Source organism: Pan troglodytes, chromosome 1 (genome assembly GCF_028858775.2).
Source record: "Pan troglodytes isolate AG18354 chromosome 1, NHGRI_mPanTro3-v2.0_pri, whole genome shotgun sequence".
NCBI classification, from domain to species: Eukaryota; Metazoa; Chordata; class Mammalia; order Primates; family Hominidae; genus Pan; species Pan troglodytes.
This window is the reverse complement of record NC_072398.2, coordinates 184,445,547-184,473,407: the sequence shown is the minus strand read 5'-3', so window position 1 is coordinate 184,473,407 and position 27,861 is coordinate 184,445,547. Positions and strand designations below refer to the sequence as shown.

The following is a 27,861-nucleotide window of genomic DNA, read 5'->3' as shown; positions in this document are numbered from 1 at the left end:
CCGAGGCACCCAGCCCCTAACTCTGACTGAAGATCGACCCGGACCCTCAACTCTGCCTGTGGCCCCTTCTGCCCCACCCAGCACAAAATTCCTGACGCCCTCAACCCAGGCTGGGGCTCTAAAATCTACTGGCAGTATTGGCCAGCCAGCACCAGCTCCTCCCGGTGCCTGAGCCCCTAAGCAAGCAGCCCAGCTCCCAGGAGGTAGACCTGAGAGCTTCGCTTATAGATCAGAGGGACTGCCAGAAGCAGGGTCCTGCTGCTCTGGTCCCAAGACTCTGTGCCCATCCTGTGCGCAGCCACCTGGATTTGCAGCTACGTTTGAGCTGAAAATTGCACAAGGGCTCGCTACACACACACAAAGGAGTCACCACCATATGAAACCCCACAGCTGCACATGGATTCGTGGTCACGGGAGCACCAGTCACAAGGGCACACTCAACATGTGAGTCACAGTTGCAGCCACTGAGGCCAAAGGCTGGTTGCACAGTGTCCCCTCCCCACCTACCCCACACCCCCCGCACACACTTGGTCAAGGCCTCTCCAGCCACCTCCACACAGCCACATCCACAGAGCCTCCCAGAATCTCTATAGAGCAACTTGCCACCCCTGCATCCACTGGCAGTGTGGGCGTACACCTGCCCCCTGGCACACAGCTCAGACACACACCTTTTGGGAAGCCGAGCCTCTGCCTGATTGAGAGCCGGCCCCAGAACGTCCTCTTCCTATGAGCCGGTTCCCGCCTGGAGGGAGCAGAGCGCTGGTAAGAGCAGGACCATCTCAGGCCCAGGATTTTCCCAAAGTGGACCGGTCGCCGAGTGTGTTTGTTCCCCCAGTCCCGGCGACAGGTGCCTGTGCTGTGTGTGAAGCCGCGAGTTCCAGCCCGCGGCCTCCCGGCCCAGAGGCCAACATCCAGGTGCTAGACAGGTGAGCGGCTGCTAGGAGCGCCAACCAGCGCATCCGCGGGGTGTGTGGGCGGCGAGTTCAGAGTACTGGCTGTGGCGCTGCATGGTGGCGCGGGGGTGGCAGTGTTGTTGCAGGTGGTGTGGAACTGATGGGAAGAGGTATGTGTGCGCGCGTGTGTGTGCGCGCAGCTCGAGACCAACCTTGAAGGGACAGTGGGGACGGGAGTCCGTCGGGGCTCCCCCAGGTCACCTCTACGGACTCCAGGTGCCAAGCGTCGGGGTGGGACCGGCGAGGGGGAGGTTTCTCAAGACCTTTCAACACCCCAGGGATCGGCCTGCGGCTTCCGCGGACCCGAGAGAGGCAGAGATCCCTGGACCGGGAGCCAGAGCTCGAGGAGCAGAGATTCGGGAGAGGTGACGGACGCGAGCCCGGCGCACAGACCCACCGACTGTCGGGCCACCTTGGTCGGGAGCTGGGCTGCGGCACCGGCGGGGCGGGGCAGGGCGGGGCGGGAGCGAGGCGTGATTGGCAGCCACCAGGGCCATTAGGAAGCGCCTGGGCCCGCGCCGGGCGCCCGGGAAACGCAGTTTAAAACTCCAGCCCAGGCCCCGTCGCGCGTAGATGGCAGCGGAGGCGGCGGCGCGGGCCGGGGTGACCAGGTACGAGCGGGCGGGGCTGGCGGGCCGAGCCGGGAGTGGTGCGGGACAGTCGCTGCAGGGAGGACGCGGGCCGTGAGAACCCGGGGACAGCCTCCCCTCTTGCGGTCCTGCAGTCCCGGACCCACTGGGCGGATCAGAAAGTTTGCAGGGAGCCAGGGACTAGGAGACAGACAGACAGCGCAGGGACAGAGAAAGCGGAGGGATGCCAGAAAGACCGAGTCGGGGACAGACAGAGAGACCCAGGGTGAGACAGAGGAAGAGATACCCGGGGCTGAAAACGGTGGCAGAAAGTGAGCAACTTAGGGAGACAGAAAGAGCGCAGAACTCGAAATTCCGAGGCAGAGAGAGCGGAGGGCAAGCCGTGGGTAGAAACGCGCCGAGGCGAGGAAGAAGGCCTTGGCCCGCGGAGACGCAGGCACCCGCGGAGAACGCTTCGGATCCGTCACGGTTTTGCCTCATTTGGAAGATATTACTTCGCCCCTGAAAAAAAAATACAAAAAAGGTTTGGATATTAAGCGGAGACAAATCCTTCTCAGTTTGGAAGGGGGCGGCGCGGGGAGGGAGGTGGCCGGCGTAATGCGGACCAGATGCGGCCTGGGGAGTTGCGGAGCCCTGGGCGGGGGCTGGGGAGGGGGCGCGGCCGGCAGCCCAGTTCCCAGCCTGCGGAGCGCAGAGGCCGCCCACACCCTCCCAGCTTCCTGGTCCACGCGAACCCCGCAGTGCTCCGGGCATTGCCTGGGTCTGGCTTTGGTCTCGCCCGCGCAGATCCCGTTCAAACTCAGCTGCCACCAAGTGCGCCTTTTCTCTCTGGATTGCGATTCTGCACGAATTTTCCGGTTGAGGGTGGTTCGGCGCTCAGCCAGCCTCTGCCCTCGAAGACGCGGCCTTGGGCTAGGAACCTCCAGGTGGGTGTTTGGGGCGCAGTGGCCCTAGTTCCCTGGAATTCGTTTTGCCTCCCGCGGCCTCAGCCGGCGTGGGTCAGGCGAGCTCCGGCGAGGAACGGCAGGCTGGGGCCAGTCCCCGGAGCGGCTCTCGGGGCGCTTCTAGGGGAGCAGCCAAAGGGTTGCGAGGACTGCCAGGGTCTTTCCTCCCCAGGCTTCCCACACTGGATGGCCGTAACTCAGTCGTTGACGGCGACAGGCCAGGGGCCCTGATGGACTGTGCAGGGTCCCGGGCACCACCGGCTGAACTTTCTGGCGGTCACAAATTCCCGGAACCTGCGCAGGGGCTTCGTTGGCACTGGTGGTGCACTTAAGGAGCTTGAGGGAAACCTCCTCTTCCCCAAATTCGCACCAAATCTGGGGCCCCGACTTTTCCTGGATTCCAGCCACACTCGGTTTGGGAGGCAGTGGGCTCCTCAGGCTTGTGATTTGCGGCAGGAAGGAGTCCCGGAATGGAAGAACGGGGAGGACGAGATCCGAGGCCTTTTCACCCTCTTTGCAAGCGTGCAGTTCACCAAAGCCGAGAACCCACCGGGCCTGGAGCGCAGCCTCAGCGCTGGTTCCGACCCGGGCCCCAGAAGGTCTTTTTCGTTTGAGAAAAGTCCTCGGAGGCCGGGGCAGGGTGCGCCGATATTGGTTTACTAAGGGCGCCTCCAGTTTGAGGGCGTTGGGGAAAGAGGAGGGCTTTATTGACTTGATGGACCTTGGAGGAAAGGGGCTGTCTGTACCGCAAGGGTTGTGTGCTTCACAGCCGAGGAAATTGTGCAAGTTCCTACCTGGCTGTGGCGATGGCAGGGCGACCAGAGTCCTTTCCCCTCTCTAGTGCTAGGGATTCTGTGCGCTGCAGGCGGGTCAGCTCTGTCCAACCCCTTTCTAGAAAGTTCTATGGTCTGTTAGTTTTAGGTGGGTGTAGTGGGGGTTGTTTTCAATTTTTCGGGGATTTGTGTTTCACTTACCCACATCCCTGGTTCTCCCCTCGAATGGAAAGGCACTCTGGCCTAAGGACCAATCAATTTAGTTCCTACCTCCCCTTTCTGCAAACCAGCTGTGTTTATGTGTGTCTAGGTGTTCAGAAAAAAATCGAATTTGCTGCCTAGTGAGAGCAAATTCTCTGGATAATTGGCTCAAATCTCTCTCCTGTATGGCTGGGGTAGACACACTCTTGGGAAAAGAAGCAGGGCATTGCTACTCAGGAGGGGGGTAAACACCTTACCCCACCCCTGCAGTCTTTGGGGGCGCCTACTCCTGCAAGGAGGCGGGAATCTGTCAGCCCAGACCCCGAATGGAATGCAGAACAGAAAGGCAGAGGTGCAGAGGAGTGGAAACCCGCCCCAGGCGAAGGCCACGGCGAAGGACAAGCACTCGGGCCTCGGGATGGGCTCTGCCAGATAGTGGGCTTACGGGTCAGCTTCACGGGCATCGGGTGAGTGTCTGGAGGATCCCTGCACCCCTGTCCTAGCCACTTTCACATGCACAACCCCAAGTGGTCAGGAAATTTGAGCTGTTTCTCTGTTCTCAAACATAACTTGCACTTGACACCCTGTGGGCACACACCCACGCACACACTGTGGATTTTGAGCAGGAAATAAAGTTTCCACCCTCTCCTGGGCGTCAGTGCTCTGGGAGTGTACAGCCTAAAATGATGAGTCCACCATAGCCCTTAGTGCCAGCCTCTTGGAAGCCAGGGTTCTTCTGAGGAGCAACCAATCTGGTTTGACGATTGGAGCAAGGGGACATTGTCGGTGGTTTTTGAGGGAAAGGGAGAAGCAGACCCAGAGGCGCAGTCCCCTATGTCTGAACGAGTTCTGTGTGCGCACACATATTTGCCAGCTGTCTAGATTGACGGTCACACACAGACACACATACAGAGGCCGACAGGCACACAGAGTGGGACTCCTGGGTTAGAGTCACCTGGGCTATGGGTATCACACTCAGACACACTTTGAGAAGTCACACAAGAGGCATGGGCAGATCCACTAATCACGTAAAACCCCTCTGATCGACACAGTTCCATACTCACAGGTTAAACTCACGCAGACACTCATGCTTAACACATGCAGACACCCCGTAGGACAACAGTCCCAAGTGTCACAGCCCCACCTTGCGCAGAAGCCCCAGGCAGCCCTAGGGAGGGTGCGTCTACATTTTTGCTTGGCCTCTGCGCTCCCTATTCCCGCCACTCTCTCCAGGCCTCGAAGTTACTCCTCCTCCTCCGGCCAGTCCTAGGTCCTCAAGGAGCCAGTCTTCACCTCCCCCACCCCTGCCTTCCCATTTCGCCCCCCACCCCACCCCTTCCTCACAGTCCCGCTCGGCCGCCCCGCAGTGCCCATGTAAATGACAGCAATAAATATCTAATCAAGGCCCCGGGCGACGCCACTGCTGCCCGCCAAAGCCCATTACCGAATGAGTAGGGAGGGGCGCTGGGGTGGGTTGGTGAGCTTTCGGCGGGGTGTGTGTTCTGGTCTCCACATTCATCCTGCACTGAGTGCCTCTCCTGTCTGACCTTGAGCGAGTCTCAGTTTCCCTTTCTGTAAGAAGGGCACCGAGCTGGGCTCTCCATTGTCCAGCCCTCCCGCCGTTCAGTGGCCTCTCTTTCTATTTAGTCACCTGTCCGTTCTTCCAAGCTTATTTGACTCTGCCCCAGTGTTGCCTGATGGGTGGACATCCCAGATTGGACAGACCACAGATCCCAGCTCTGGTGGCTCTGGCCCCAACTGTTCTTCGGACTTTAGCCAGGTTTTTGCTGGCAAAGGGGAGTTCCCTGGATATGACAGCGGCAGGAGGGAGCACATTTCCCAGATGGGGTCACTCCTTCCCTCTGGTCTACAGCCACTGTGGGCGCTGCTTCCATGAGCCCCGAGGCTACTGGAGCCCACTGGGTTTCCCGGCCTGTTCCAGCCTCCACAGCTCTATCTCCAGGGTTGCTTGTGCCCCGGATGAGTTGTACATCTGTCAGTGTGCAGAGCAGAAACCGCAACCGCGCTTTCTGCGCCCGCAGGACAGACCCTCCTCCGAGTTCCTCCAGCCGTTTGGAGGCCCTAACTTGGGCCTAGAGCAGCTCTGCTCCTCAGGGGACTCTGTAGTCCCTGTTTCCCAGCCCCGGCCTGGATCTGGATGGCCAAAAGTGGACCAGGTCGTCCCTGACAGACTTTGGGCCAAGGCTAACTGAGCAGGCAGGGCCACCACTTCTGTACCCTGGAGAGGCCAGGAACATCCTGCGGTCTTAACCTATGCCCTGCTCCATCTCGGCTCCACCCAAGTCTCCTCGATCTCCAGTGTGCTAGCTGTATCTCTGCCAGAAAGGAAGCAGAGAATCAAGCAATTACCCAGACAATTCTACTCTCAAGACTTGCAGTCAGGTCCCTTGGCTTACCCCGCCACCTGCCTGCTCTCAAAAGCTGATGGATGCTGGGCCAGATTCGAGAAAAAGCAACAAAAAAGTGGCCTCTCCCATCTTCTTTCCCTTTCCTGGCTGCATTTTGCTGCCTTAAAAGAACAAAAAATTAACTCCAGCCGCCTGATTTCTCTGCACCCCCAACATTAAGGACCTCGGAAAACTGGAGGACTGTAGGCGGAGGGGCCTCCCTCAGTCTCGGCCCATTAGCCTGCGGGGGGCTAATTACCCCAATTAGTGGCTGATTTATAATTAATGGCTCGGACCAAGGGATAATTGGATGTTAATGGATAACAGTTTGTATAGGGAACTAAGAGCCCCGACTCCTTCAAAGGGCCGCTGGCCGGTGGTTGGCCCTGAGACCCACCGGGACCCTGGAACTCTCCCAGTGGGTTCTTCTCCTATCCACTGGGCCCCCATCCCTGAGCCAAGAGGGGAGGTGAGAATCTCCTTTGAGAAATTTATGAGCTCTGTGTGCCCGTTATGAAGTCCAGCACCTCTTCCAATCTGACCCTTGCAAAGCCACATACTTCCAAGCCCACCTGCCTGCCACGCATAGCTCCAACTCCAGGTTCACTTTGGGGGCCCTCAGTGGAGATGAAAGGAGGATGAGCAGATTCTTTGACCCCCACAGCTTGTCCCCTTCCCATATGGATCAGGCAATGCGGGGTTAATGGTGGCGATGTGGGGGTCATGATACCTATGCCACTGGCTGGGGGAGGGAACATGGCCAAGGTGAGGGCAGTGACCAGGGCTCATGTAGGATGAGGTTAGAGCTTAGTCTGTGACAAGGTCAGGGTCACAGCTGTGGCCAGAAGGTGGCTTGGCTTCTGGTGAGGACATTGGATTTTCCCTGCTGGGGCAGGGCAGAGCAGGCAGGGTGAAGAGGAAACTTTGGACATTGGCCCACTCTCATCTCCCAGAGCTGGTTTCCTCTGCCCTAGGGCATGTGACCATCTGCAATTCCCCTAGAATCTGAGCCCTTCAAGCTGGAATTCATGACACTACCCCCAAAGTCTATCGCTCAACAGGCAGTGGCTCCATCTTTATTTGTGGAATGAATGTCTGATGTCCCTTGCTCTGGGCACTGGGTCCTGAGTACTAGCTGGGGAAGCAGACCCCGCCCTGGATCAAGGTTAAGAGCTCTAGTGGGCACTGATTTCACAATTTGGAGTTAGACTCCCTCGATTCCATCCCGGCTAAGCTGCTTAGCTGTGTAGCTTTGGACAAGTGATTTTACTTCTCTGGGTCTCAGCTTCCTTATCAGTCAAATGGGGATTATGAGGTTGTGAAGATTAAATGAGATGCTGCCAGTCAGGTCTCTATGAGGATAGCTGGTAATAATAGTTATTTATTATAAAACTCTGGCAAAAGGTAGGCAAATGGGCAACTACAATTTGGTAAGGATAGGAATTTAAAGAAGTCACCGGACCCAACTGGTGACTTCTGGACCGAACCACTGCTAAAATTGGATGATTTTAGAAAATTATCCAATCTTTCTCACCTTCCATTTCTGAATCTGTAAGATGGGGATGGCAGGAGAGGCTTCCTGGAGAAAGGCGTGTGCAAGCTTAATGCAAGTCAGGAGTTCTCCAGGTCATGCTGGTGGAGGGACAACATTCCCGGAGTGGGAGGCAGCCACATAGTAGCTTTGGAGAGCCATGGCTCAGTGGTGGGTGGGAGTGTACAGGAGGGAAGGAAGGGGAGATGACAGATTTGGATATGGCTCTTAAGAAATATGGCTTTGAAGGTATCAGAGAGAACTGGTCTGAGAGATGGGTTCATTTGTTTCAAATGAGGCCTGGCCCACCCCACCCTCTGGTGGACAGCCCTTGTTGGGAAGAATCTGGCCCCTGGCAGGGGGAGGAAGAGGCTGATCCCTGGGCTTTCTGCACCTTTGAGTGCCTGATACTGACAGGAGATTTGGGGAGCATGGAGGGTTCAGCGTAACCCAGGAATGGATCTGGGGCTCTTGGAGGAGCCCCTGTAAAATAAGCAGCATCTGAGAGGTAGTAGCTGGGGATGTCCTCATGTCAAGCTTGCTCTCAAACTGTGTGCCTGCAGGGTCCTTGGTCAGGGTAGGATCGGGATCTCCACAGCCCTCACATCCTATCCTCCCACTGCAGATTCCTGGCAACTCAGAACTAAGAACAGATGTGGGAACAGGGTACTTACTGGGATGGGGGCTTAGCCTTCCCCATTCCCAAGCAGGCCAGCCAAAGGGACTCACCTTCCTTGAGCCTCAACTCCTCATCTGCAATGTGGAGAGCGCCTCCCTCATAGACTTGGGGTAAGAAATTAATGAGGTGCTGAAGTTGAGGATCTGGCATGTGCCAGGGACAAAGCTTCTTTTAAAATCTTGGACCCAAAAGCTCAGAGTTGGAAGGCTTCTAGGTCATCTTGTTCAGCCAGCCCCACAACACCCACTCACTCATGCACACACACATGCATACACATGAACGAATCCCTCCTTTTCGGCCTCCTTCACACGTGGCTGGCCAGCCCTGGGTTACACACTTCTCATGACAAGGTCTCTTTCCCTCCTGGTTAGTGTCATATCAGAAGAGGTCAGAGATGGTAGGATGCTAGCCAAGGTCACAAAGCAGCCTGGAGTTGGGGCAGGAGCCCTGGCTTGCTGCTCCCGGGTTCGTGTATTCATGATCTTCTACCTGCATGAGTAAAAGTCCTTTGGGACTTCAAACTGCAAAGCAGGATGGACGGTTGCAGTGGCCTCTCCCCTCAGAGTGTCACTGGAGAACCTCCAGAGATAAAGGGGCAGCAGCCTTTCTCAGGGAAGAGAGTCCATGGCAACAGGCTACTCTCGATCTCTCCCTCTGCCATTGACACCCAGGGTTAGTCCTCACCAGGGCCTATCTCTTGGTCACACTGTGAAAATAAATACCAGATAGCTCTTCAGAGACTCAGAGACCTGGATTCCCATCCTGCCTCCACCACTTAGTAGCTGTGGGACCTTGGGCAGGAGACTTTATCTCCCTGAGTCTTAGTTTTCTCATCCATATAATGGGGATAATTATACCTATCTGGAAGGGTTGTGTTGAAGTTTATTAGGTGATATACCTAGAATGAGTGAAACAAGACTTGGCACGTGATAGATATTCAAAGACAGGTAGCTGTTGTTATTGTTGTTGATGAGATGATGTGTCTCACCGTGCCTCACCGTGCCATTCTCTCAGAGAATGTTTGTTTCCTCTGCTTCTCCTTCTCTTTCCTTTCCTCTAAGTAAAGTTTTTCTGCCTTGTTTCCATTGTGAATGGGAATGAGAAGAAACAGAGGGAAAATTAAAAGTTCAGAGAAGGAAAGGGAGAGGCAAAGAGTGGTGGGGTAGGCCTGTGGGGTGGCTGAGCAGGGTGTGACCCAAGGAAAGGTCCACTTTCTTTTTAATCAAAGACGTCTTGCATGCATTTTCATGGCACTGCTGCTGTTAATTTATAAAAAATGCCCCCTAATAAAATTCTGCTTGATTCTTCGATTGGCTAGGCATTAGGCCGCAGCCAGCAGCGACGCGGGGACATAACGGATGCATTTGCAGATTTGGAAAATTAAAGCCATCTATATGGCGCCTGTGGCGGGAGATCCGCCGATCTGCTTGCTTAATGAAATATAAAGATTCTTTTAACCAATGTAAGCACAATTCGACAGCTTGTGAAACGCGGCCGCGCCGTGATGGATGGCTCTCCTGGCTCGCCAGGAATTGCGGGGCGACACCTTTTAAATATATAATTGATTCTGTTTGGAGTGTGCAGTGGACTGAGCCCATGCAGGGCCCGGCCTGGGGCCAGGAGTGCAGGGCCTCTGTTTAGAGGCTCCTGCAGGCCTTGTAGGGTTCCAGCCTGGGGGGGCCTCCCTATAGGGGCCACCAGGACTCAGAACTGGATGTGGAAGGGGTTCCTGCAGCTGGGCCTGGCTGAAGACCTCAGTAGTGCAGGTCCTGGCTGCCCCTATTGCTGGGAAAGGGCCCACTGGGCAGGGGTCACCCTCTTGAGGCCTACGTCCTGGGACAGAGGAGGTAGTGGGCTAGGACTCTGGGTCTCCATTTCCTCCCGTGGACCATCCTGGGCTGTGGTGGTCCTGCCTCCCTCACAATCTCTTGGTCTAAAATTCCTTCCCATTCATTCAACACTTACTATTTACTAAGCACCAACTGTATGCCAGGCTCTGTGCTAAATGTTGCAGAAACTAAAATGGCTAAGACAAATTATTTATTTTCTGTGTTGATCTCTCTCCTTGCTTTTTTTTTCTTTCTCTGTATTTTTCTCTTGTTCTCTCTCACACCTTGTTCAGGGGTGGAAGAGCCACAATACACTGACCTAGCAGCAGGGGACAGGGCCACATGACTTTCTAGGGTACCATTTAGTGTACCGTCCCCTGGTCACACACTTACAGACACATCATTTGCACACATGGGCTCACAGGCATGTACACCCACCAAGACACATAAAATAGCCAGATACACACATAAACAGAGACAGATGCACATGCAATCATGTGGCCGATCCCAGTTGGGTTGTGTACACACATGGCCGCACATGGACACTGAGGTGAGCTTCAGACCTATGGCTGTGTGGTACCACATGTGTACAGCTCAGATGGTAAGTAGCATCCACTGACAAGGGTCCCTCTATGGCCTCAGAGGAGAGCAGGGGCCTTGATGTCCAGCTGTAGTGAGGAAGAGGAGTATGAGCTGGAGGGAGAGGAGCTTAGCAGGGAAGATTTAGGCTTCCACACAGCTTCATCTCACAGCACACATACATGCACACAGTGTGCACACGAACATGCATACCAGAGGGAATGTGTTTTTTCTTTTCTTTCTTTTTTCTTTTCTTTTTTTTTTTTTTTTTGAGACCGAGTCTCACTCTGTCACCCAGGCTGCAGTGGCGTGATCTCTGCTCACTGCAACCTCTGCCTCCCCGCCCGGTTCAAGCGATTCTCCTGCCTCAGCCTCCCGAGTAACTGGGATTACAGGTGCCTGCCACCACGCCTGGCTAATTTTTGTATTTTTAACAGAGTTGGGGTTTCACCATGTTGGCCAGGCTGGTCTCAAACTCTTGATCTCAGGTGATCTGCCCACTTTGGCCTCCCAAAGTGCTGGGATTACAGGCGTAAGCCCCGCGCCCAGCAGAATGTGCTTTTTCTTGCTGTCCTCCTATTGCCTTGGACCAAATCAGAGAAGATAGAAATCAGGGAATGGAATATGCTGGGGAAAGATCCTGTGCGACTGGGGTTGGGAAATACTAGCTAGTGGGAAGAACTTCACCTGTTGACACCTGTTTCACCACTCTCTACCTCCATGGCCTTTAGCAAATTATCCAATCTTTCTTGCCTTCCATTTCTGAATCTGTAAGATGGGGATAACATTTTCTACCTCCTACGGTGTTGGGAGAATTGATGGAGATGTCTGATATATCAGAGGCATTTAATAAATAGTTGTGATTATTAATTCATCATCTGATCCTTATTTCCTAATCCTGCTTCTGTGCTAGACCCTGTGATCTGGGCTGGGGGTGGGGTGGGTGTCCAGAAATGCATGATACAGTTTCTGCCCTCAAGGAGCTCAGTCTAGTCTAGTTGGGGAGATAGAAGTGTCATCACAGCACTCTGCTGCAGGCACTAGAATTAAGAAAATACATGGAAGGTGCTGAGTGTGGTGTCTGGCACAGAGTGTGTTCAGTACATTATAGCTAGTATTGTTGTTGTTGTCATCATTGTGATCATCCTCATTTCTATGATCTGAGCATACTTATCACAGCCTGGAGTGGGGAGAGATGCCTTGTCAGAGGCGAGTTGGGGAAGGCCCCATTTCTGAAGAGGGCTCAGTTGAGCTAGGCCTTATGGAGAGGGAAGAATTTGTTAGGGGAAGGGAAAGAAGAGGAATGGTGTTTCAGATAGAGGGCCCAGCAAGAGTAAAGGCGTGGAGATGAGAAGGAGTGGTAGGTAGTCTGGTAGTGCTTGGTGCTGGGGAGGGGGAGGGCATCAGGCCATACTGGGAAGATCTCAGAGACCTTCCGAGGGCCAGGGGGTTGGGGCAATTGTGGGGCCCAGAGAGGGATCTCTCTGGCTTCAGTTAATAAAGCTGCATTGTGCATCAAAAACTGAGATCAGCGATAATTAAGTCAATTAAAATGTCACTTACCACATCAATAGCAGTGAGTTCTAAAGCAACAAAGCCCCTGAGTTTGGTGGGGGAGGGGCATTCCAAAAGCGGGAGTTGGGATGGATGAAATTGCTTCTAAACTCTGTTCCCCCTTCCCCACCTGGAGCTTGTGACACTCCAGAGCCTGGTTTCATCCTCATATCCAGCGAAAGACGTGGATACCTCCCCCCAGCCCCTACCCCCCTCCCCCCCAAAAAGAAAGAAAGAAATAATATAAATGTGAAAATAACGTGTAATCCCATTTGCTATCTCCCAGAGATAACCTCTGTTAACATTTCAGGGTATAACCTTCCAGACTTTTTTCAATGCATATTTATACATACATTACAAAAATGGATCATATCATGCATACTGCTTTGTTACCTATTTCCCCCACTCAACAGTATATTGTGAACATCAGCACATACAGATACACATCATTGTTTTAAATTGCGGTGCTGTAGTCCACTGGGAATACCTGTCCCCTCATTTGCTAAACTAATCCTCTCTCGATGGACAGTTAGGTTTTCAATTGTTTGCCATCACAGGCAGTCCTGTGATAAATATTCGCATACACATATCTCTGCATACTTGAAGGGTACATTTCTAGAAATGGAATCATTGGGTCAAAGACGATGTACTCTCTAAAGGCTTTTGATGTAAGGAATAAATAGCTCTTCTGCCATCAAGGTAGGAGAATGACCATCTCCCACTCCCCTAGATAACCCTGTGTAATAATTTTTCTTTATATTTGCTAATCTGATTGGTAAACAATGACGTTTCTTTTCTTTTCCCTCCCCCTTCCCTCTCTCTCTCTGTCTCTTTCTTTCTGTTTCTTTCTTTCTTTTCTTTCTTTCCTTCTCTCTTTTTTCTTTCTTTCTTTCCTTCTCTCTTTTTTTCTTTCTTTCTCTCTGTTGCCAAGGCTGGAGTGCAGTAACATGATCTCAGGTCACTGCAACCTCCACCTTCCGGGTTCAAGTGATTCTCTTGCCCCAGCCTCCCGAGTAGCTGGGATTACAGGTGTGGGTCACCACACCCAGCTAATTTTTTGTATTTATTAGTAGAGGTGGGGTTTCACCATGTTGGCCAGGCTGGTCTCGAACACTGACCTTAAGTGATCCCAAAGTGCTGGGATTACAAGCGTGAGCCACCCATGCCTAGCCTTTTTCTTTCTTTGGTTATAAGTAAGGCTGAGCTTTTTGTCATGTCAGTTGGCTATTTGTATTTCTTCTTTAATGAGTTGTTTCTTCATTTACTTAGCCTATCTTTTACTAAGGTGACTATCTTTTTATTTATTTAGAGATGGGGTCTTGCTATGTTGCCCAGGCTGAATTCAAACTTCTGGGCTCAAGTGATCCCCTCACTTTAGCCTCCTGAGTAGCTGGGACTACAGGTATGTGCCACCGCACCCAGCTTTATTTTTTTATTCCTAAGTAAGAGTTCTTTGTATATCATGGATATTCCCTTTTATTTGATTTGTGCTATTTATTTTTTATGAATTCCTCTATGTCATATACAGTATATAACAGATATTTTTCCAAATTTATTGTTTGCCTTTTAGCTTTGTTTATGGTATATTCTGTTATACTGAGGTGTAAATTCTTCATCTCACCATGTCTATCACTCTTTTCTCTTAGCTTTCTGCCTTGAGGTTATGGTTATGGTGTATGGAGTGGGCTTCTGCAAGTGAATGTTGTTGGAGGAAGTTAATGTGTGAATGCTGACTCCGAAATCTGTAAATCTAGCCCTCAGCTCCAGACTTCTATATCCAACAGCCAATTCAACATATGCTTACTTGGAAGTTGGATTCACATGTCAGTCATTCTTGCCATGTCCCCCAAAACCTTGGTTTCCATTCTCTCCCTCCTCAGATCTGCTTCTCCAACTCAATGCTCTTCATTCAGGAAAAGACCCATCTTCACTCAGCTGTTCAGGATGGAAACCTGAGTTATCCTTTTTTTTTTTTTCCCTCTTTTCCTCACATCTTATAACTAAGCTATCAGCAATCATGCTGATTCTACCTTCAAACTACCAGAATCTGACCATTTTCGGCACTCTAGTGAAGGCAGCATGGTCACTAGCCTGGACTTCTGCAGTGTCCTAGTGGCCTGGTCTCTCCACTTTTCTTCTTGCATCTCTGCAGTTTGTTCTCTGTATAGCAGCCAAAATGAGCTTTTAAAAACAAATCATAGGCCAGGTGTGGTGGTTCACGCCTGTAATTCCAGCACTTTGGGAGGCCAAGGCAGGAGGACTGCTTGAGCCCAGGAGTTTGAGACCAGCCTGGACAACATAGTGAGACCCTATCTCTACAAAAAAAATAAATAAATTATCCCAGCATGATGGTAGTCCCAGCACACCCAGGAGGCTGAGGTGGGAGGACTGCCTGAGCCCTAGGGATTGAGGCTGCGGTGAGTCAAGATTGCACCACTGCACTTCAGCCTGGGAGACACAGCGAGACCCTGTCTCAGAAATAAACAAAACAAAACAAAACAAAAAAACCCAGATCATATTATGTTACTTCCCTCAAGACCCTCCAGGGGCTTCCCATCACATTCGGGATAAAATCCAGCTGGGATTTCCATTGCCGTGGGATTAGTGGGATTACAATGGGCCGTGGAGCCCTCTGGCTAGCGGCCCCTCTCCCTCTAACCTTACCTGCTTCACCTGCTCCCTCCATCTGTGCTCCAGCCACCCTGGTTTTCTTGCTGTTCTACACACACAAGCTTGTCTATGCCTCAGGGCCTTTGTCCTTGCTGTTACTTCTGCCTGGAAAGCCTTTCCTGAGAGCTCCACATGGCTGACTTCAAGTTTCTGCTCAAATGTCGGAGAGCCCTTTCCTGACCACATGTTCTAAAACAATCTCTCCTTTCCCTCTTGTCATTCTCCTCCTCTGCCTTATTTTTCTTCAGAGCCCGTATTCCAGTCCGACATTAGTACATGTATTTTTATTCATTGTTATACATCCCTCTATCCAGGAATGTAAATTCCATGAAGTTAGGGACTTTGCTATTTAGTAAGTGGGTGCTTAATAAATATGTGTTGGATGAATATGTATAATATACAAATGGATGTGTGTGAGTGTAATGTTTGTGTGTAGATGTCTCTGCTGCATGAGTAGATATCTGTGAGCATGTCTGTGTGTGAACTGTGGGAAATGACATTCAGTTTGTGTCTGTGATTAAGGAGGCTTCTGTGAATGCCTTGCCAAGAATGTCTGCGTACGTGTATTTTTGCACGAAACGTTCATGTGCTTGCCTGCAACTGTGTGTGTTTGTGTGTAAGCTGTGGTTGTTTGATTATATATAGCCTGTGTCTGTTTCATTGAGGAGCTGAGATACCTGCATATGTCTTCCTTTTATCAAATGGACCTGCCATTGCCCCAGCCTTCCCTTTTCACCTCCCACACTTGGGAAATAGGAAACACCTTTGTGTTTTGGGGAGACTCCAGATGCGGAGTCAATTCCAAAAATGACATTTCACACTGCTGCAGACTGGGTGAGGGTCCGGATGGGACCTTGGCAGCCTCTTGTTGAGGCTGGAGCCGTCTCAGTAGGATGGATGTCTTCTCTGATGAATGGAATATTTCCTTGGAACAATTGGCCGTGAAAGAATAAGGCCCATGTCCTTCGCCCACTTTTTGATGGGGTTGTTTGTTTTTTTCTTGTAAATTTGTTTGAGTTCGTTGTAGATTCTGGATATTAGCCCTTTGTCAGATGAGTAGGTTGCAAAAATTTTCTCCCATTTTGTAGGTTGCCTGTTCACTCTGATGGTAGTTTCTTTTGCTGTGCAGAAGCTCTTTAGTTTAATTAGATCCCATTTGTCAATTTTGGCTTTTGTTGCCATTGCTTTTGGTGTTTTAGATATGAAGTCCTTTCCCATGCCTATGTCCTGAATGGTAATGCCTAGGTTTCCTTCTAGGGTTTTTATGGTTTTAGGTCTAACGTTTAAGTCTTTAATCCATCTTGAATTGATTTTTGTATAAGGTGTAAGGAAGGGATCCAGTTTCAGCTTTCTACGTATGGCTAGCCAGTTTTCCCAGCACCATTTATTAAATAGAGATCCTTTCCCCATTTCTTGTTTTTCTCAGGTTTGTCAAAGATCAGATAGTTGTAGATATGCAGCATTATTTCTGAGGGCTCTGTTCTGTTCCATTGATCTATATCTCTGTTTTGGTACCAGTACCATGCTGTTTTGGTTACTGTAGCCTTGTAGTATAGTTTGAAGTCAGGTAGTGTGATGCCTCCAGCATTGTTCTTTTGGCTTAGGATTGACTTGGCGATGCGGGCTCTTTTTTGGTTCCATATGAACTTTAAAATAGTTTTTTCCAATTCTGTGAAGAAAGTCATCGGTAGCTTGATGGGGATGGCATTGAATCTGTAAATTACCTTGGGCAGTATGGCCATTTTCACGATATTGATTCTTCCTACCCATGAGCATGGAATGTTCTTCCATTTGTTTGTATCCTCTTTTATTTCCTTGAGCAGTGGTTTGTAGTTCTCCTTGAAGAGGTCCTTCACATCCCTTGTAAGTTGAACAGACACTTCTCAAAAGAAGACATTTATGCAGCCAAAAAACACATGAAGAAATGCTCATCATCACTGGCCATCAGAGAAATGCAAATCAAAACCACAATGAGATACCATCTCACACCAGTTAGAATGGCAATCATTAAAAAGTCAGGAAACAACAGGTGCTGGAGAGGATGTGGAGAAATAGGAACACTTTTACACTGTTGGTGGGACTGTAAACTAGTTCAACCATTGTGGAAGTCAGTGTGGCGATTCCTCAGGGATCTAGAACTAGAAATACCATTTGACCCAGCCATCCCATTACTGGGTATATACCCAAAGGACTATAAATCGTGCTGCTATAAAGACACATGCACACGTATGTTTATTGCGGCATTATTCACAATAGCAAAGACTTGGAACCAACCCAAATGTCCAACAGTGATAGACTGGATTAAGAAAATGTGGCACATATACACCATGGAATACTATGCAGCCATAAAAAATGATGAATTCATGTCCTTTGTAGGGACATGGATGAAATTGGAAATCATCATTCTCAGTAAACTATCGCAAGAACAAAAAACCAAACACTGCATATTCTCACTCATAGGTCGGAATTGAACAATGAGATCACATGGACACAGGAAGGGGAATATCACACTCTGGGGACTGTTGTGGGGTGGGGGGAGGGGGGAGGGATAGCATTGGGAGATATACCTAATGCTAGATGACGAGTTAGTGGGTGCAGCACACCAGCATGGCACATGTATACATATGTAACTAACCTGCACAATGTGCACATGTACCCTAAAACTTAAAGTATAATAATAATAAAAAAAATAAAACATTAACTTCTATTAAAAAAAAAAAAAAAAAGAAAGAATAAGCCTGCAGGAATGTGGAGTGGGGCAGGCCCTGGACTGGCTGTGTGGCCTCAACTTGTCACTCTTCTTTCTCTGAGCCTCAGTAGACTCAACTGCAAGTGGGGCTTGTCATTCTTGGCCTGCTTGCTTCTTGGAGATATGGTGAGAATAAAGGGAGGTAATGGCGGTGAATGTATGACAGTCATAACAACAGTATTCTTATCAGTATTCTTATGTTTGTGCAGGACCTTAGGGTTTATCTCATTTCTTTTTTTTTTTTTAATTTTTATTTTTGGAGACAGGGTCTCGCTCTGTCGCCCAGGCTGGAGTGCAGTGGTGCAATCTCGGCTCACTGCAACCTCCGCCTCCCAGGTTCAAGCAATTCTCCTGCCTCAGCCTCCCAAGTAGCTGGAATTACAGGCATGCGCCACCATGCCCAGCTAATTTTTGTATTTTTAGTAGAAACGAGGTTTCACTATGTTGGCCAGGCTGGTCTCAAACTCCTGACCTCAGGTGATCCGCCTGCCTTGGCCTCCCAAAGTGCTGGGATTACAGGCATGAGCCACCGCGCCCAGCCCTGGGTTTATCTCATTTCAAAGCAAATGCCTCAGTGGGCAGTCTAGCTCTGGTCTTGGCTCCAAGTGGGCCTCAATGGATATTGGTTGAATAAGTAATAAGTGTGTGAGTGAATCAATGAAGGTAAAAATGAGTAAGTGCCTGAGTAATTGAACGAAGAGATGATTGCATAAAGCAGCAAATGAATTTGTAAATCACAATGACTAACACTTTTGAGCACATACTATGATCTAGTCCTCTGTAAAGGTTTCTCTTAATCCTTGCAGCAACCCTATGAGATAGGTACTATCATGAACCCCATGTTGCAGATAGAGAAACTATGGGTCAGATAAGTTAAAGCCACAAAGCTCCTGAGTGGTGGACTTGAGGTTTCAGCCTGCCCTGGGCAGTCTGACTCTAGAGCCCAGAGCCCTAAACCCACACTGGCCCTGCTGAGTGAATCGATGAATGAGTGGGTGAATGAAGGAGTGAATGCAGGAACCCCCACATGGTAAGCCACGGGCAAGACAGGCTCCCTTCCGATGGAGGGAGCTTCTGACCCATCAGAAGGTGGGCATCCAGGGTCTGGACTGGGGGTGGGTCTCCCTGAGGGCAGAGTCTGATAGGCCTGCCTCACAGCCCCTCTCCCTTTTCCGTCTGTAGGCGGATGCCGCCATGCAGCACTACGGGGTGAACGGCTACTCACTGCACGCCATGAACTCACTCAACGCCATGTACAACCTGCACCAGCAGGCAGCCCAGCAGGCCCAGCATGCCCCCGACTACCGGCCTTCAGTGCATGCGCTTACATTGGCTGAGCGCCTGGCTGGTAAGGGCCCTGGGGATGGGACCATGGGGACAGGACTGTGGGGGTTGGGGGAGAAGGCTCTGGAAGGCAAAGAGGAGAGGGAGCACTGGCCAAGCTTGTTCTAGGCAGCTCAAAAAGACTCAGGTCACTTAGCAACACAGAGAGATGTCAATTCAAAACTATGCATGTATATCCAGAGTGCCTTTTGTTTGCCAGCACTGTCCAGGGCGCTGGAGCTGCTCTATGCTTTCAAATTCTCGTAACAAGCCTGTGAGGGAGGCATTCATTAGCCCTATCTCACAGATGAAGAAATGAGGTAGGAGGGTAAGGGACTAGTCCAGAGTATTATGGCTGGGAAGTAGCTGGAGGAGCGTGGAATGCCCAGGCAAGGAGAGTTCAGGCACAGGGAATTGTAAATAACAGCTTCTATGTTCTGACACCAACTGTGAGTTAGGCACTGTGGGAGTCTCTCTCTTTCTGTGTGCCTCAAATCATCCAATCCCCATGTGGAGAGGTTATTATTTCCATTTTATGGACAAGGAAACGGAGGCTCAGAGAGGCTAAATCTGGGCCAAGTGGGGTTGGAACGTAACATGGCTAAAAATATGAGCTTTGGAGTCCTAGACTTGAAATCAGCATGGGCTTTCCCACTCAGCTCTCTTCTCTGAGCCTCAGTTTCTCCTTTTATAAAAAGGAGACAATAGCCATGCCCATCCCCTAGGGTGGTTGGGAGGTGATTTGTGATGACATATGCAAAGCATTCAGCAGAGCCTGGTAGGTGCTCAGAGGTCATTATTACCCAAAGCCCAAGGTAAGTACCCATATATGCCTATGAGGGACCGGCAGTCTGGTGCCCCACACCTGGTTCTACTGACTGTTGCCCTGCCCTGCCAGCCTCTCGGTGGGTGAGAAAAGGATTCAGTGGCATGGATGGGGAGTTTGATGTCCTGGGAGGTGGTGCCACCCACCCCATCCTGTCCCAGGTCCAGCCTTGAGCAGCTGGTAAACCCACATGGGCTCAGCCCTGTGCCAGGCAGGCCTCAGAAAACTTCAGGGAACTCCTAGGGAGAACAGGTGCCCATGACCCATGAGAGGGCACAACAGGAGGGTGTCCAAGGTCAAATGCTGGGGCAGCTCAGAGCAGCAGGATCAGCTGGGGTAGTCAGGAAGAGCTTTCTGAAATCCACAGGGGCAGGAACCAGGCCTCAAAAAGGCCAACATGAGCAAAGGCACAGAAATGGGATGGGATCTCCACCTGGGTAGCAGCACTGGCCTGGCAGGGAGGGCATGGCCAGTCTCACTCCTTTAGACCCTGCCAGGCCTCTGGGCAGAACTCAGTGGATAAAGGTTCTCTGGACCAGTGTGGAGGCATTAGTTTCTAGTGTGGGGATGTTGGATACAGTCCTATGCACAACCTGGTGGTGACATCAGCTCCTGACAGTATTCCAGGACCCAAGGACCAGAGCACAGAGAGGAGTTAGGGACAGGGGCTCATGTCCACTGGTGGGGGCAGAGGAACTGGGGTGTTCAGCCCACCCCCAACTCTCTAATTCTTAGGAAGGAAGGACATGAACTCCAAGTGAGCCTTTGTATGGAGGCCTTGCCTTCCAGCAGAGGCTCTGCCGGCGGTTTAGAGAGCCTGGCTTCCCTGTGACACCTACACGCCCCCCAACCCCCACCACCCCTGCAGTCCCTGGAGCCAGCAGTAGGATGCTGAGCTGTTGCTCCTTCCCCAACCAGAGTGGGGCTGACAGAGCGGTCCCCACTCCTTCCCCTGCCCCAGGATGACTCAGCTCAGGGCTGAGTCAGGCCTAGGATTAAGGTCAGTCTGTGACGGGTTCAGGACTCTCTTTTTAAACTGAAGAAGAAGTATCTCAAAGTCTGGGGCTTCCTGGATACCCAGTTGCCTCTTCCTATTCTTTTTTTTTTTTTGCGGAGGGGGGATGGAGTTTTGCTCTTGTTGCCCAGGCTGGAGTGCAATGGTGCCATCTTGGCTCACTGCAACCTCCGCCTCCTGGGTTCAAGCGGTTCTCCTGCTTCAGCCTCCCGAGTAGCTGGGATTACAGGGGCCCACCACCACGCTCAGCTAATTTTTTGTATTTTTAGTAGTGACAGTGTTTCATAATGTTGGCCAGGCTCGTCTCGAACTCCTGACCTCAGGTAATCCACCCACCCAAAGTGCTGGGATTACAGGCGTGAGCCACTGTGCCAGGCCTCCTCTTCCTATTTAGGGTGCTGTGGATGACTTCCCATTCTCTGGAGGGTGGGGGAAGGACTCTGGCACCCCTTTGCAGAGGCTGAGATGACTCAAGTTCCCTTCAGCACAAACAGGGCAGGATCCACTTATGACATGATGGGAGGCAGTGAGGAGAGCGGTTACTGTCTATCCTTCAGGGGCTAGTCAAGTGAAAGGGCTGAAGGCTATACCCCAGGATGGAGGCTAGACCTCGGCCCTAGGTAGACACCTATCCTGGGTGGTTATCATGTTACCAGACATGTGGACAGGACTGTGGAATCAATGGTCCATAGTCCTGTCTCCCCTACAAACCCACAGTGGTTGGAACCAGGTCTCTTTGTCCTTCTGTTCTTGGGGAGGCAGCCACAAGGGTCAAGACTGAGTGCAACAAGCCTTACCTGAGACGTGAGCCCTGCCACCCCCACCCTCCCCACTCCACTCTTACCCCTTAGCCAGGCTCTCTGTTCAGGAAACAGAAGAGTAGGAGCCTGAGGCCCTGCCATCAGAGACTCTAGGCCAGCTGGGATGAGGGGGTTTACATGCAGAGGACAGAGAATCAAGTGCTGGTGAATTCTGTCTGCTTAGTCAGTCCTCCCTTGACTAGACCTTGAGATGGGTACCAGCCCAGCCTGGCTTCTCATGGGCAGGGACCAGTACTCTGATGCTAAAGAAGTCTTAGTATTCAGAATCTAAGGGCTATAGGGTCTTAGAACTCTTGTGATATGGACTTACAGATTATTAGCATCATGGAGTCTCAAAGTATACTCATAGTATCCATCTTAGGGTAATACCCACCTACCCAATCCCAATGCCAAATAACGAAGACCCCCCTCAATCATATGCCTGACAGTCATTTTTGGAGTTGAGTTAGACCTCTGTGGTCCTGATAGTGCATAATGGGGTGGAGAGACCTTGAAAGCCCACAGCCACATGGAGAGGGGATGGCTGATTTCTAAGGGTAAGGGACCAGGGCCAGCTCTGGCAGCAGCCTGGGTGTCCACAGTGGGTCAGAGCAGGATAAGATTCAAAGCTATTTCCCATAATTAAATGGGCCCCCTCTCCTTGCCCTCCAACGGCTGTACATTTCAAGACATCATCTTGGAGGCCCGTTATGGTTCCCAGCACCGCAAACAACGTCGCAGCCGCACGGCGTTCACGGCTCAGCAGCTCGAGGCCCTGGAAAAGACCTTCCAGAAGACTCACTACCCAGATGTGGTGATGCGTGAGAGGCTGGCCATGTGCACCAACCTGCCTGAGGCCCGGGTGCAGGTAGGGCCCAACTCTCCTAACTAGGCCTTGCAGACAAACACCAGCCCATCAGTCTGCCCGCTTGTCCAGGAGCCAGCATGTCATCCCTGTGCCAAGGTGCAACTGATCTCTCCATCAAAGCCTTCAGTGATAGGAGGGGAGTTTGGGAAGGGACAGAGGGTGTGCATTCCCTAGAGGGGTGGGGGGATGTTATCACATACATCCTCTCCCAGAGCACCCTGCTCCACACCAACCCCACTTCTTTCTTGCCCACCTCGGACTGCTCCTTTCCTGTCCCCAGGTGTGGTTCAAGAACCGCCGGGCCAAGTTCCGGAAGAAGCAGCGTAGCCTGCAGAAGGAACAGCTCCAGAAGCAGAAGGAGGCTGAGGGCTCCCATGGGGAAGGCAAGGCCGAGGCCCCCACTCCAGATACCCAGCTGGACACTGACCAGCCCCCACGTCTGCCTGGCAGCGACCCCCCTGCTGAGCTTCACCTGAGTCTGTCTGAGCAGTCAGCCAGTGAGTCAGCCCCCGAGGATCAGCCGGACCGTGAGGAGGACCCCAGGGCAGGGGCTGAGGACCCCAAAGCTGAGAAGAGCCCTGGGGCTGACAGCAAGGGGCTGGGCTGCAAGAGGGGCAGCCCCAAGGCAGGTGAGGTCTGCGGGGTACCATGGGAGGGCTGGGGTCTGGGGGCCCTGAGCGTGTGAAGCAAGTCAGAGGTGAGTAATCAACTGCCCCTCAGGGGCATGGCGCATCAGAAAGGACTGACCACAGCAGGCCTGGGCCAGGTTTTCACCCTTTAGTTGCAGAGCCGTGGGAAGGTCCAGGGGGTCCTGAGGGACGGGCTGGGTAGCAGGGGTGGGATACTGCAGGAGCTCGGGGCAAAAATTATTTATCAACCACTTGGAAGTATTCCAATATTTTAACAACCAGTTGGATGTCCCAGTGCATACTGGGCGAATACTGCATTAGTACCAGAGATTCCCACGTGCAGCAGAGACTCCGAGCACATTTCTGAAGGAACAGAGCTCTGGCATGAGGCATATCTCAGATACAAACCCTAAGCCCAGCAGGGAGGGGACAGGGGCTGTGAGCTGAAGGTTGGAGTGAAGGAATGGGAGCTCTGGGCAGGGTGGGGGAGGGGAAAGTTTACAGCCCTTGAAAAGAAAAAGAGACAGACGTGGGGGCCTTGGCAGGGTCCCTGGAGCTTTCCCAAGAAGCCTGGGTCCCTTTCTCCTAGGATTCTGAGCCTTGCTTCAGGGGATGCTCTGGCTGAGATGGGATGGATGTGGTTTCAGCCGAAGCCTGTCTTGTCTATAGTGCCAAGGAGGTGAGAAGGCTGAGTGCACCTCTCCCGGCAGACCAATGCCCTTGTCCTGAGGGCTTTGTTCTTGGGTTCTCTGCTTGCAGATTCCCCAGGCAGCCTGACCATCACTCCTGTGGCCCCAGGGGGTGGCCTCCTGGGCCCCTCCCACTCCTATTCCTCGTCCCCGCTGAGCCTCTTCCGTCTGCAGGAGCAATTCCGCCAGCACATGGCGGCCACCAACAACCTGGTGCACTACTCGTCCTTCGAAGTAGGGGGTCCGGCCCCTGCTGCTGCAGCGGCGGCTGCTGCTGTGCCCTACCTGGGCGTCAACATGGCCCCGCTGGGCTCACTGCACTGCCAGTCCTACTACCAGTCCCTGTCAGCAGCCGCTGCTGCCCACCAGGGTGTGTGGGGGTCTCCTCTGCTGCCTGCACCCCCAGCAGGCCTGGCTCCTGCATCAGCTACCCTGAACAGTAAAACCACAAGCATCGAGAACCTGCGGCTCCGGGCCAAGCAGCACGCGGCCTCCCTGGGACTCGATACGCTGCCCAACTGACTGTCTGGCTTCCAACCCAGCCAGGGGTCTTAGGTGTCCCCTCCTAGCCCTGTGGTTATCCCTAGGTGGCTCTCAAGGAGTTAACTCCATGAGCCCAGGGATCCTAGGGCCTGGGGTCCTGTTCCCTGCTCCGCTTCCCCATACCCCAGCCCGAGGTGAAGCCCACACCTACACACCCTCTGCATGGCCCTGCCTGGACCCCATGGAGGCCGAATAGGGAGGAGGTGAGAGGCTGGGGTGCCCCAAGCTTCCCTCGGGGAAGTGAGAGGCTCTCCCTGGCTAGATCCTCATCTCAATAGCACCTCCTCCCTTTTCTCCCTATCCTTCTGCCCCCTAGTAAGTCTACGTGTGGAATGTGAGATATAAATATAAATATATAAAGCTATATTTTCAGGCTCCTGCCTGCCCCAGGCCCCCTGCCCCACTCCCATCTCTTCTTCCCTGCCACCCCTCCCTGCAGCCTCCGCGGCTCACTCCAGCCATCCCTTCTGTTTCTCCTTCTCTCTCCTTCCTTCTTCCCTTGATCTCCCTCTTCCTGTCTCTGTCCTGGTCCCTGCCCCCGTCTCGGCCCAGCCTCTGTATTCTCCACCCTTGATCTTTCTCCCTGTCTCTCCCGCTGCCCCTGGTTTCTTCCTTTGGTGTTGGCTGTGTTGGTATCATCAGTTCTTGAGCTATATTTTGTTTGGGGTTGTGGCTGGTTTTGGTTTTAGTAATTTTGCGACTCCCCGTTGCTCTCCTTCTATTCCCTTCCTTCTGCCCTGCCTGCCTCCCTGCACCTGCGGCCTCTCTAGGAAGCTGTTCCTTTCTATGCCCAATAGAAGCAACAAGGCCCTAGCTGGAGACTCTGGGGATCTGGAGCTGCAGGCAGGAGGTGGCACTGGCTCCCACTCCCACCCCTGCCCAGGCTGGCATCTAGAAGGCGTCATGAATTACTTTCTCTTCTCTCTTCTCAATTTTGAGGTCCTCATTCCCAAGATTGAGGAGGCAGTAGTTAAGCTGGGAAGGCAGTAGAATGGCCAGCATTTCTGCCTGTAAGTCTTCCCAAGACAGAGGCCTGGTGACACAGTTCAGCCAGGACTGACCACAGGGCTCTAGAGCTCTCTTTGGTGAGACTTCCCTGGATGGAGAGCAGCAGCAGGGGAAGAGGTGCTCTCAGAGACAGCAGGGCTGGTGCTCCTCTCCCACAAGCTGAGCCTCCACATTCAGCAGATACTGTCCAAGGCAGGGGTACGGCTGACCAGGAATGAAGGTTGAACTCTGCTCCTGAGCACGGTGCATGCAAAGCATATAGCAGCACATAGGCTCAGGCTTCTGTAGGCTTCCTGTCCCAGAGCCAATTATGGAAGTAAGGGCTTCCCTCCAGCTAGTCACTGGAATGGAAAAGTGTGTTCCTGTTCATAGCCAGGAAACCCAGCTCAGCAAACTCCCTTTCAAAGCTGTGTGACCAGCTGGGCATGGTGGCTCACACCTGTAATCCCAGCACTTTGGGAGGCCAAGGCAGGCAATCACCTGAGGTCAGGAGTTCAAGACCAGCCTGGCTAACATGTGAAACTAATAATAATACAAAAATTAGCCGGGCTTGGTGGCACATGCCTGTAATCCCAGCTACTTGGGAGGCTGAGTTGGGAGGATTGCTGCAATCTGGGAGGTGGAAGTTGCAGTGAGCCGAGATCATGCCACTGCACTCCAGCCTGGGCGACGGAGTGAGACTCCATCTCAAAAAAAAAAAAAAAAAAAAAAAAAAAGCTGTGTGACCTTGGGCAAGCCTGTAGCCTCTCTGGGTCTGTTTCCCTGTCTGGGTTAGATGGCCTGTAAGGTCCTAGCCAGCTCTACATTCTGCATTTTTGCTTGCAACCTTGTAACACAGAAGTTTTTAGTTAAATTGACAACAACAGAAGGTTCTCAAAAGCACAATATATGAAGTAGGAAATTACTATTGCCTTTCTGTGGAGCAAGGGGTGTTGTACACACAAGCCTCACTGTAGACACTGCCTCAGTTTCCCCATAAGCATAATGGGTCCCTTCTAGTTCAGGCAATCTGGATTTGATCTTGAGTTCCAGTGCCAGCCTCTGGGGTCACTCCATTTTCATACCTTTTCATGATCTCAGGGGCTCTGGGCAGTGGGAGGTGATGGCTTGGACAGATTCTTGGTCATGCTCCCCAACTGTTGGTGGCTTACCACTGAACACTCCAAACCCTGCTTAAAGAAGTTGATCTATCTGAAAGCCAGGGTAAAGATTGCTAAGGCTTGTCTCCTCTCCCAGTGGGAAGAGAGAGGTTCTGTTGGTGTCCTGGTTGAATTGCTTTGCAGAGAAGTCAATGCCCATCACCCTTGATGGGGGTCAGCCTAGGCTGGGGCAGATGGAGAAGGCTTTGGACAGGAAAAAAGTGAGCGGGATGGTAGTCTAGGCCAGGAGGAGTGTTTGAACAAAGCAGCAGAGATGAGACTCAGTAGACCATGGGAAGGGGGTGGCTGGCTTCACGAGAGGTGGGGCTAAGGGGCCTGGAATCCAGGCTAAAGACCGCACCTACATGTGGCAAGCACCAAGACAGGCATTTGAGGGTTTCCAAATCCTCAGGTCTCTTGCTGGGGTCTGGAATTTGGAAGGGGAATCCACCAGCCATGGGGGCATCAGAGGAGAGACTTAGGCAGCGCTGTGGGAGGTTGGCAGATTCCAGGAGTGACAGAGGAGGTTTTTGGTTTGGGAGGGATTTTGTGGCCAATAGCCCATCAACTGTCCTCTGGGATTAGCCCCAGGAAGTTCTGTTTCTAAAACAAAAAATAATCATCTGGATAGGTATGGGAAGCTTCCTAGCTGCTTTTAGGCTGAAGCTTTTTGTCAGTTCCTGGGTACAAGTGACTGTCACTAGGCCTTGGAATCCAACAGCCTTAGATATCACTACCTCCTCCAGGAAGCCTCCCCTGAACTCCTAAGGGGCAATGTTCTGTCATGGCTGGAGGCAGGCCCACCTTAGGAGCAGCCCAACTTCCCTCAGATGTTTGTTAACACTTGTCCCATTCAATTGACCCAAATCTGCCAGAGAAGGCAGGGAAGGTACATGTGGTCCCTGCCCTCGGAGGGCTCTCAAGTTTAGGGCACCAGCCTTGGGTACTGAAAGCAGCTGGAGAGCAAGAGGAGAGCACACCTGTGTCTCCTCCAAGCACACTGGTAAGCGGCACCGTGCATCTCCTCTGAGCACGCTTGTAAGCAGCACCGCACTTCCCTTCTTGTGGGCAGAGGGTACAGGCCCACCACACCTGATGCTGGAGCCCCTCCCAGGCCTGCTGGGCCAACCTGGGCCTGAAAGCCAGAGGCTCAAGCTCTGACTGTCCCTTCCAGGAATGCCTCATGCCTGGCCTCTCCCTGCTGTCTGAGTCTCCATTTCTCTGTTTCCTCACTCCCTCAGAGCATGGTCCAGGGGCCCGGATCCCCACCCCAACTCCAAGGCTGGTGGGCTCTACAGACTGCTTTCCAAACCAGCTGTTTTGTGACCATTTGTGCTTAGAGGTCGTGCCAGCCCATGGCAAAGACACTGTGTACTGTATTTATTTATTCTGTTAGTGGAAAAAAACAAGACTTAATTCACCCCTGCCTGTCCCCTCGCCTGCCCCCTGTGTAGTGCAGCATGACACTCTGTGTATCTGTCCTTCTGTCAGTCTCATTCCCTGTGATGTTGTGACCTGTTCTTTGTCTTACTTGGCGAATAAAAGAGAACCCAGCAGCCCA

The 27,861-nt window shown here is 52.0% G+C and overlaps 1 protein-coding gene across 2 annotated transcripts; it reads left to right on the top strand.

The window, feature by feature from the left end:
• Positions 1 to 1,464: 1,464 nt before the first annotated feature.
• On the top strand, positions 1,465 to 27,861 carry DMBX1 (diencephalon/mesencephalon homeobox 1). Of its 2 annotated transcripts, none has more exons than XM_524575.8 (5): positions 1,465 to 1,564; positions 18,643 to 18,808; positions 22,114 to 22,292; positions 22,573 to 22,921; positions 23,681 to 27,861. In XM_524575.8, the coding sequence occupies exons 2-5, from the start codon at positions 18,655 to 18,657 to the stop codon at positions 24,130 to 24,132; spliced, it is 1,134 nt and encodes a 377-aa protein (XP_524575.3). In that variant the 5' UTR covers positions 1,465 to 1,564; positions 18,643 to 18,654; the 3' UTR covers positions 24,133 to 27,861. The 2 variants fall into 2 exon arrangements, with proteins under 2 accessions (XP_524575.3, XP_016817792.1); XM_016962303.4 differs by lacking the exon at positions 1,465 to 1,564 and adding an exon at positions 2,074 to 2,469.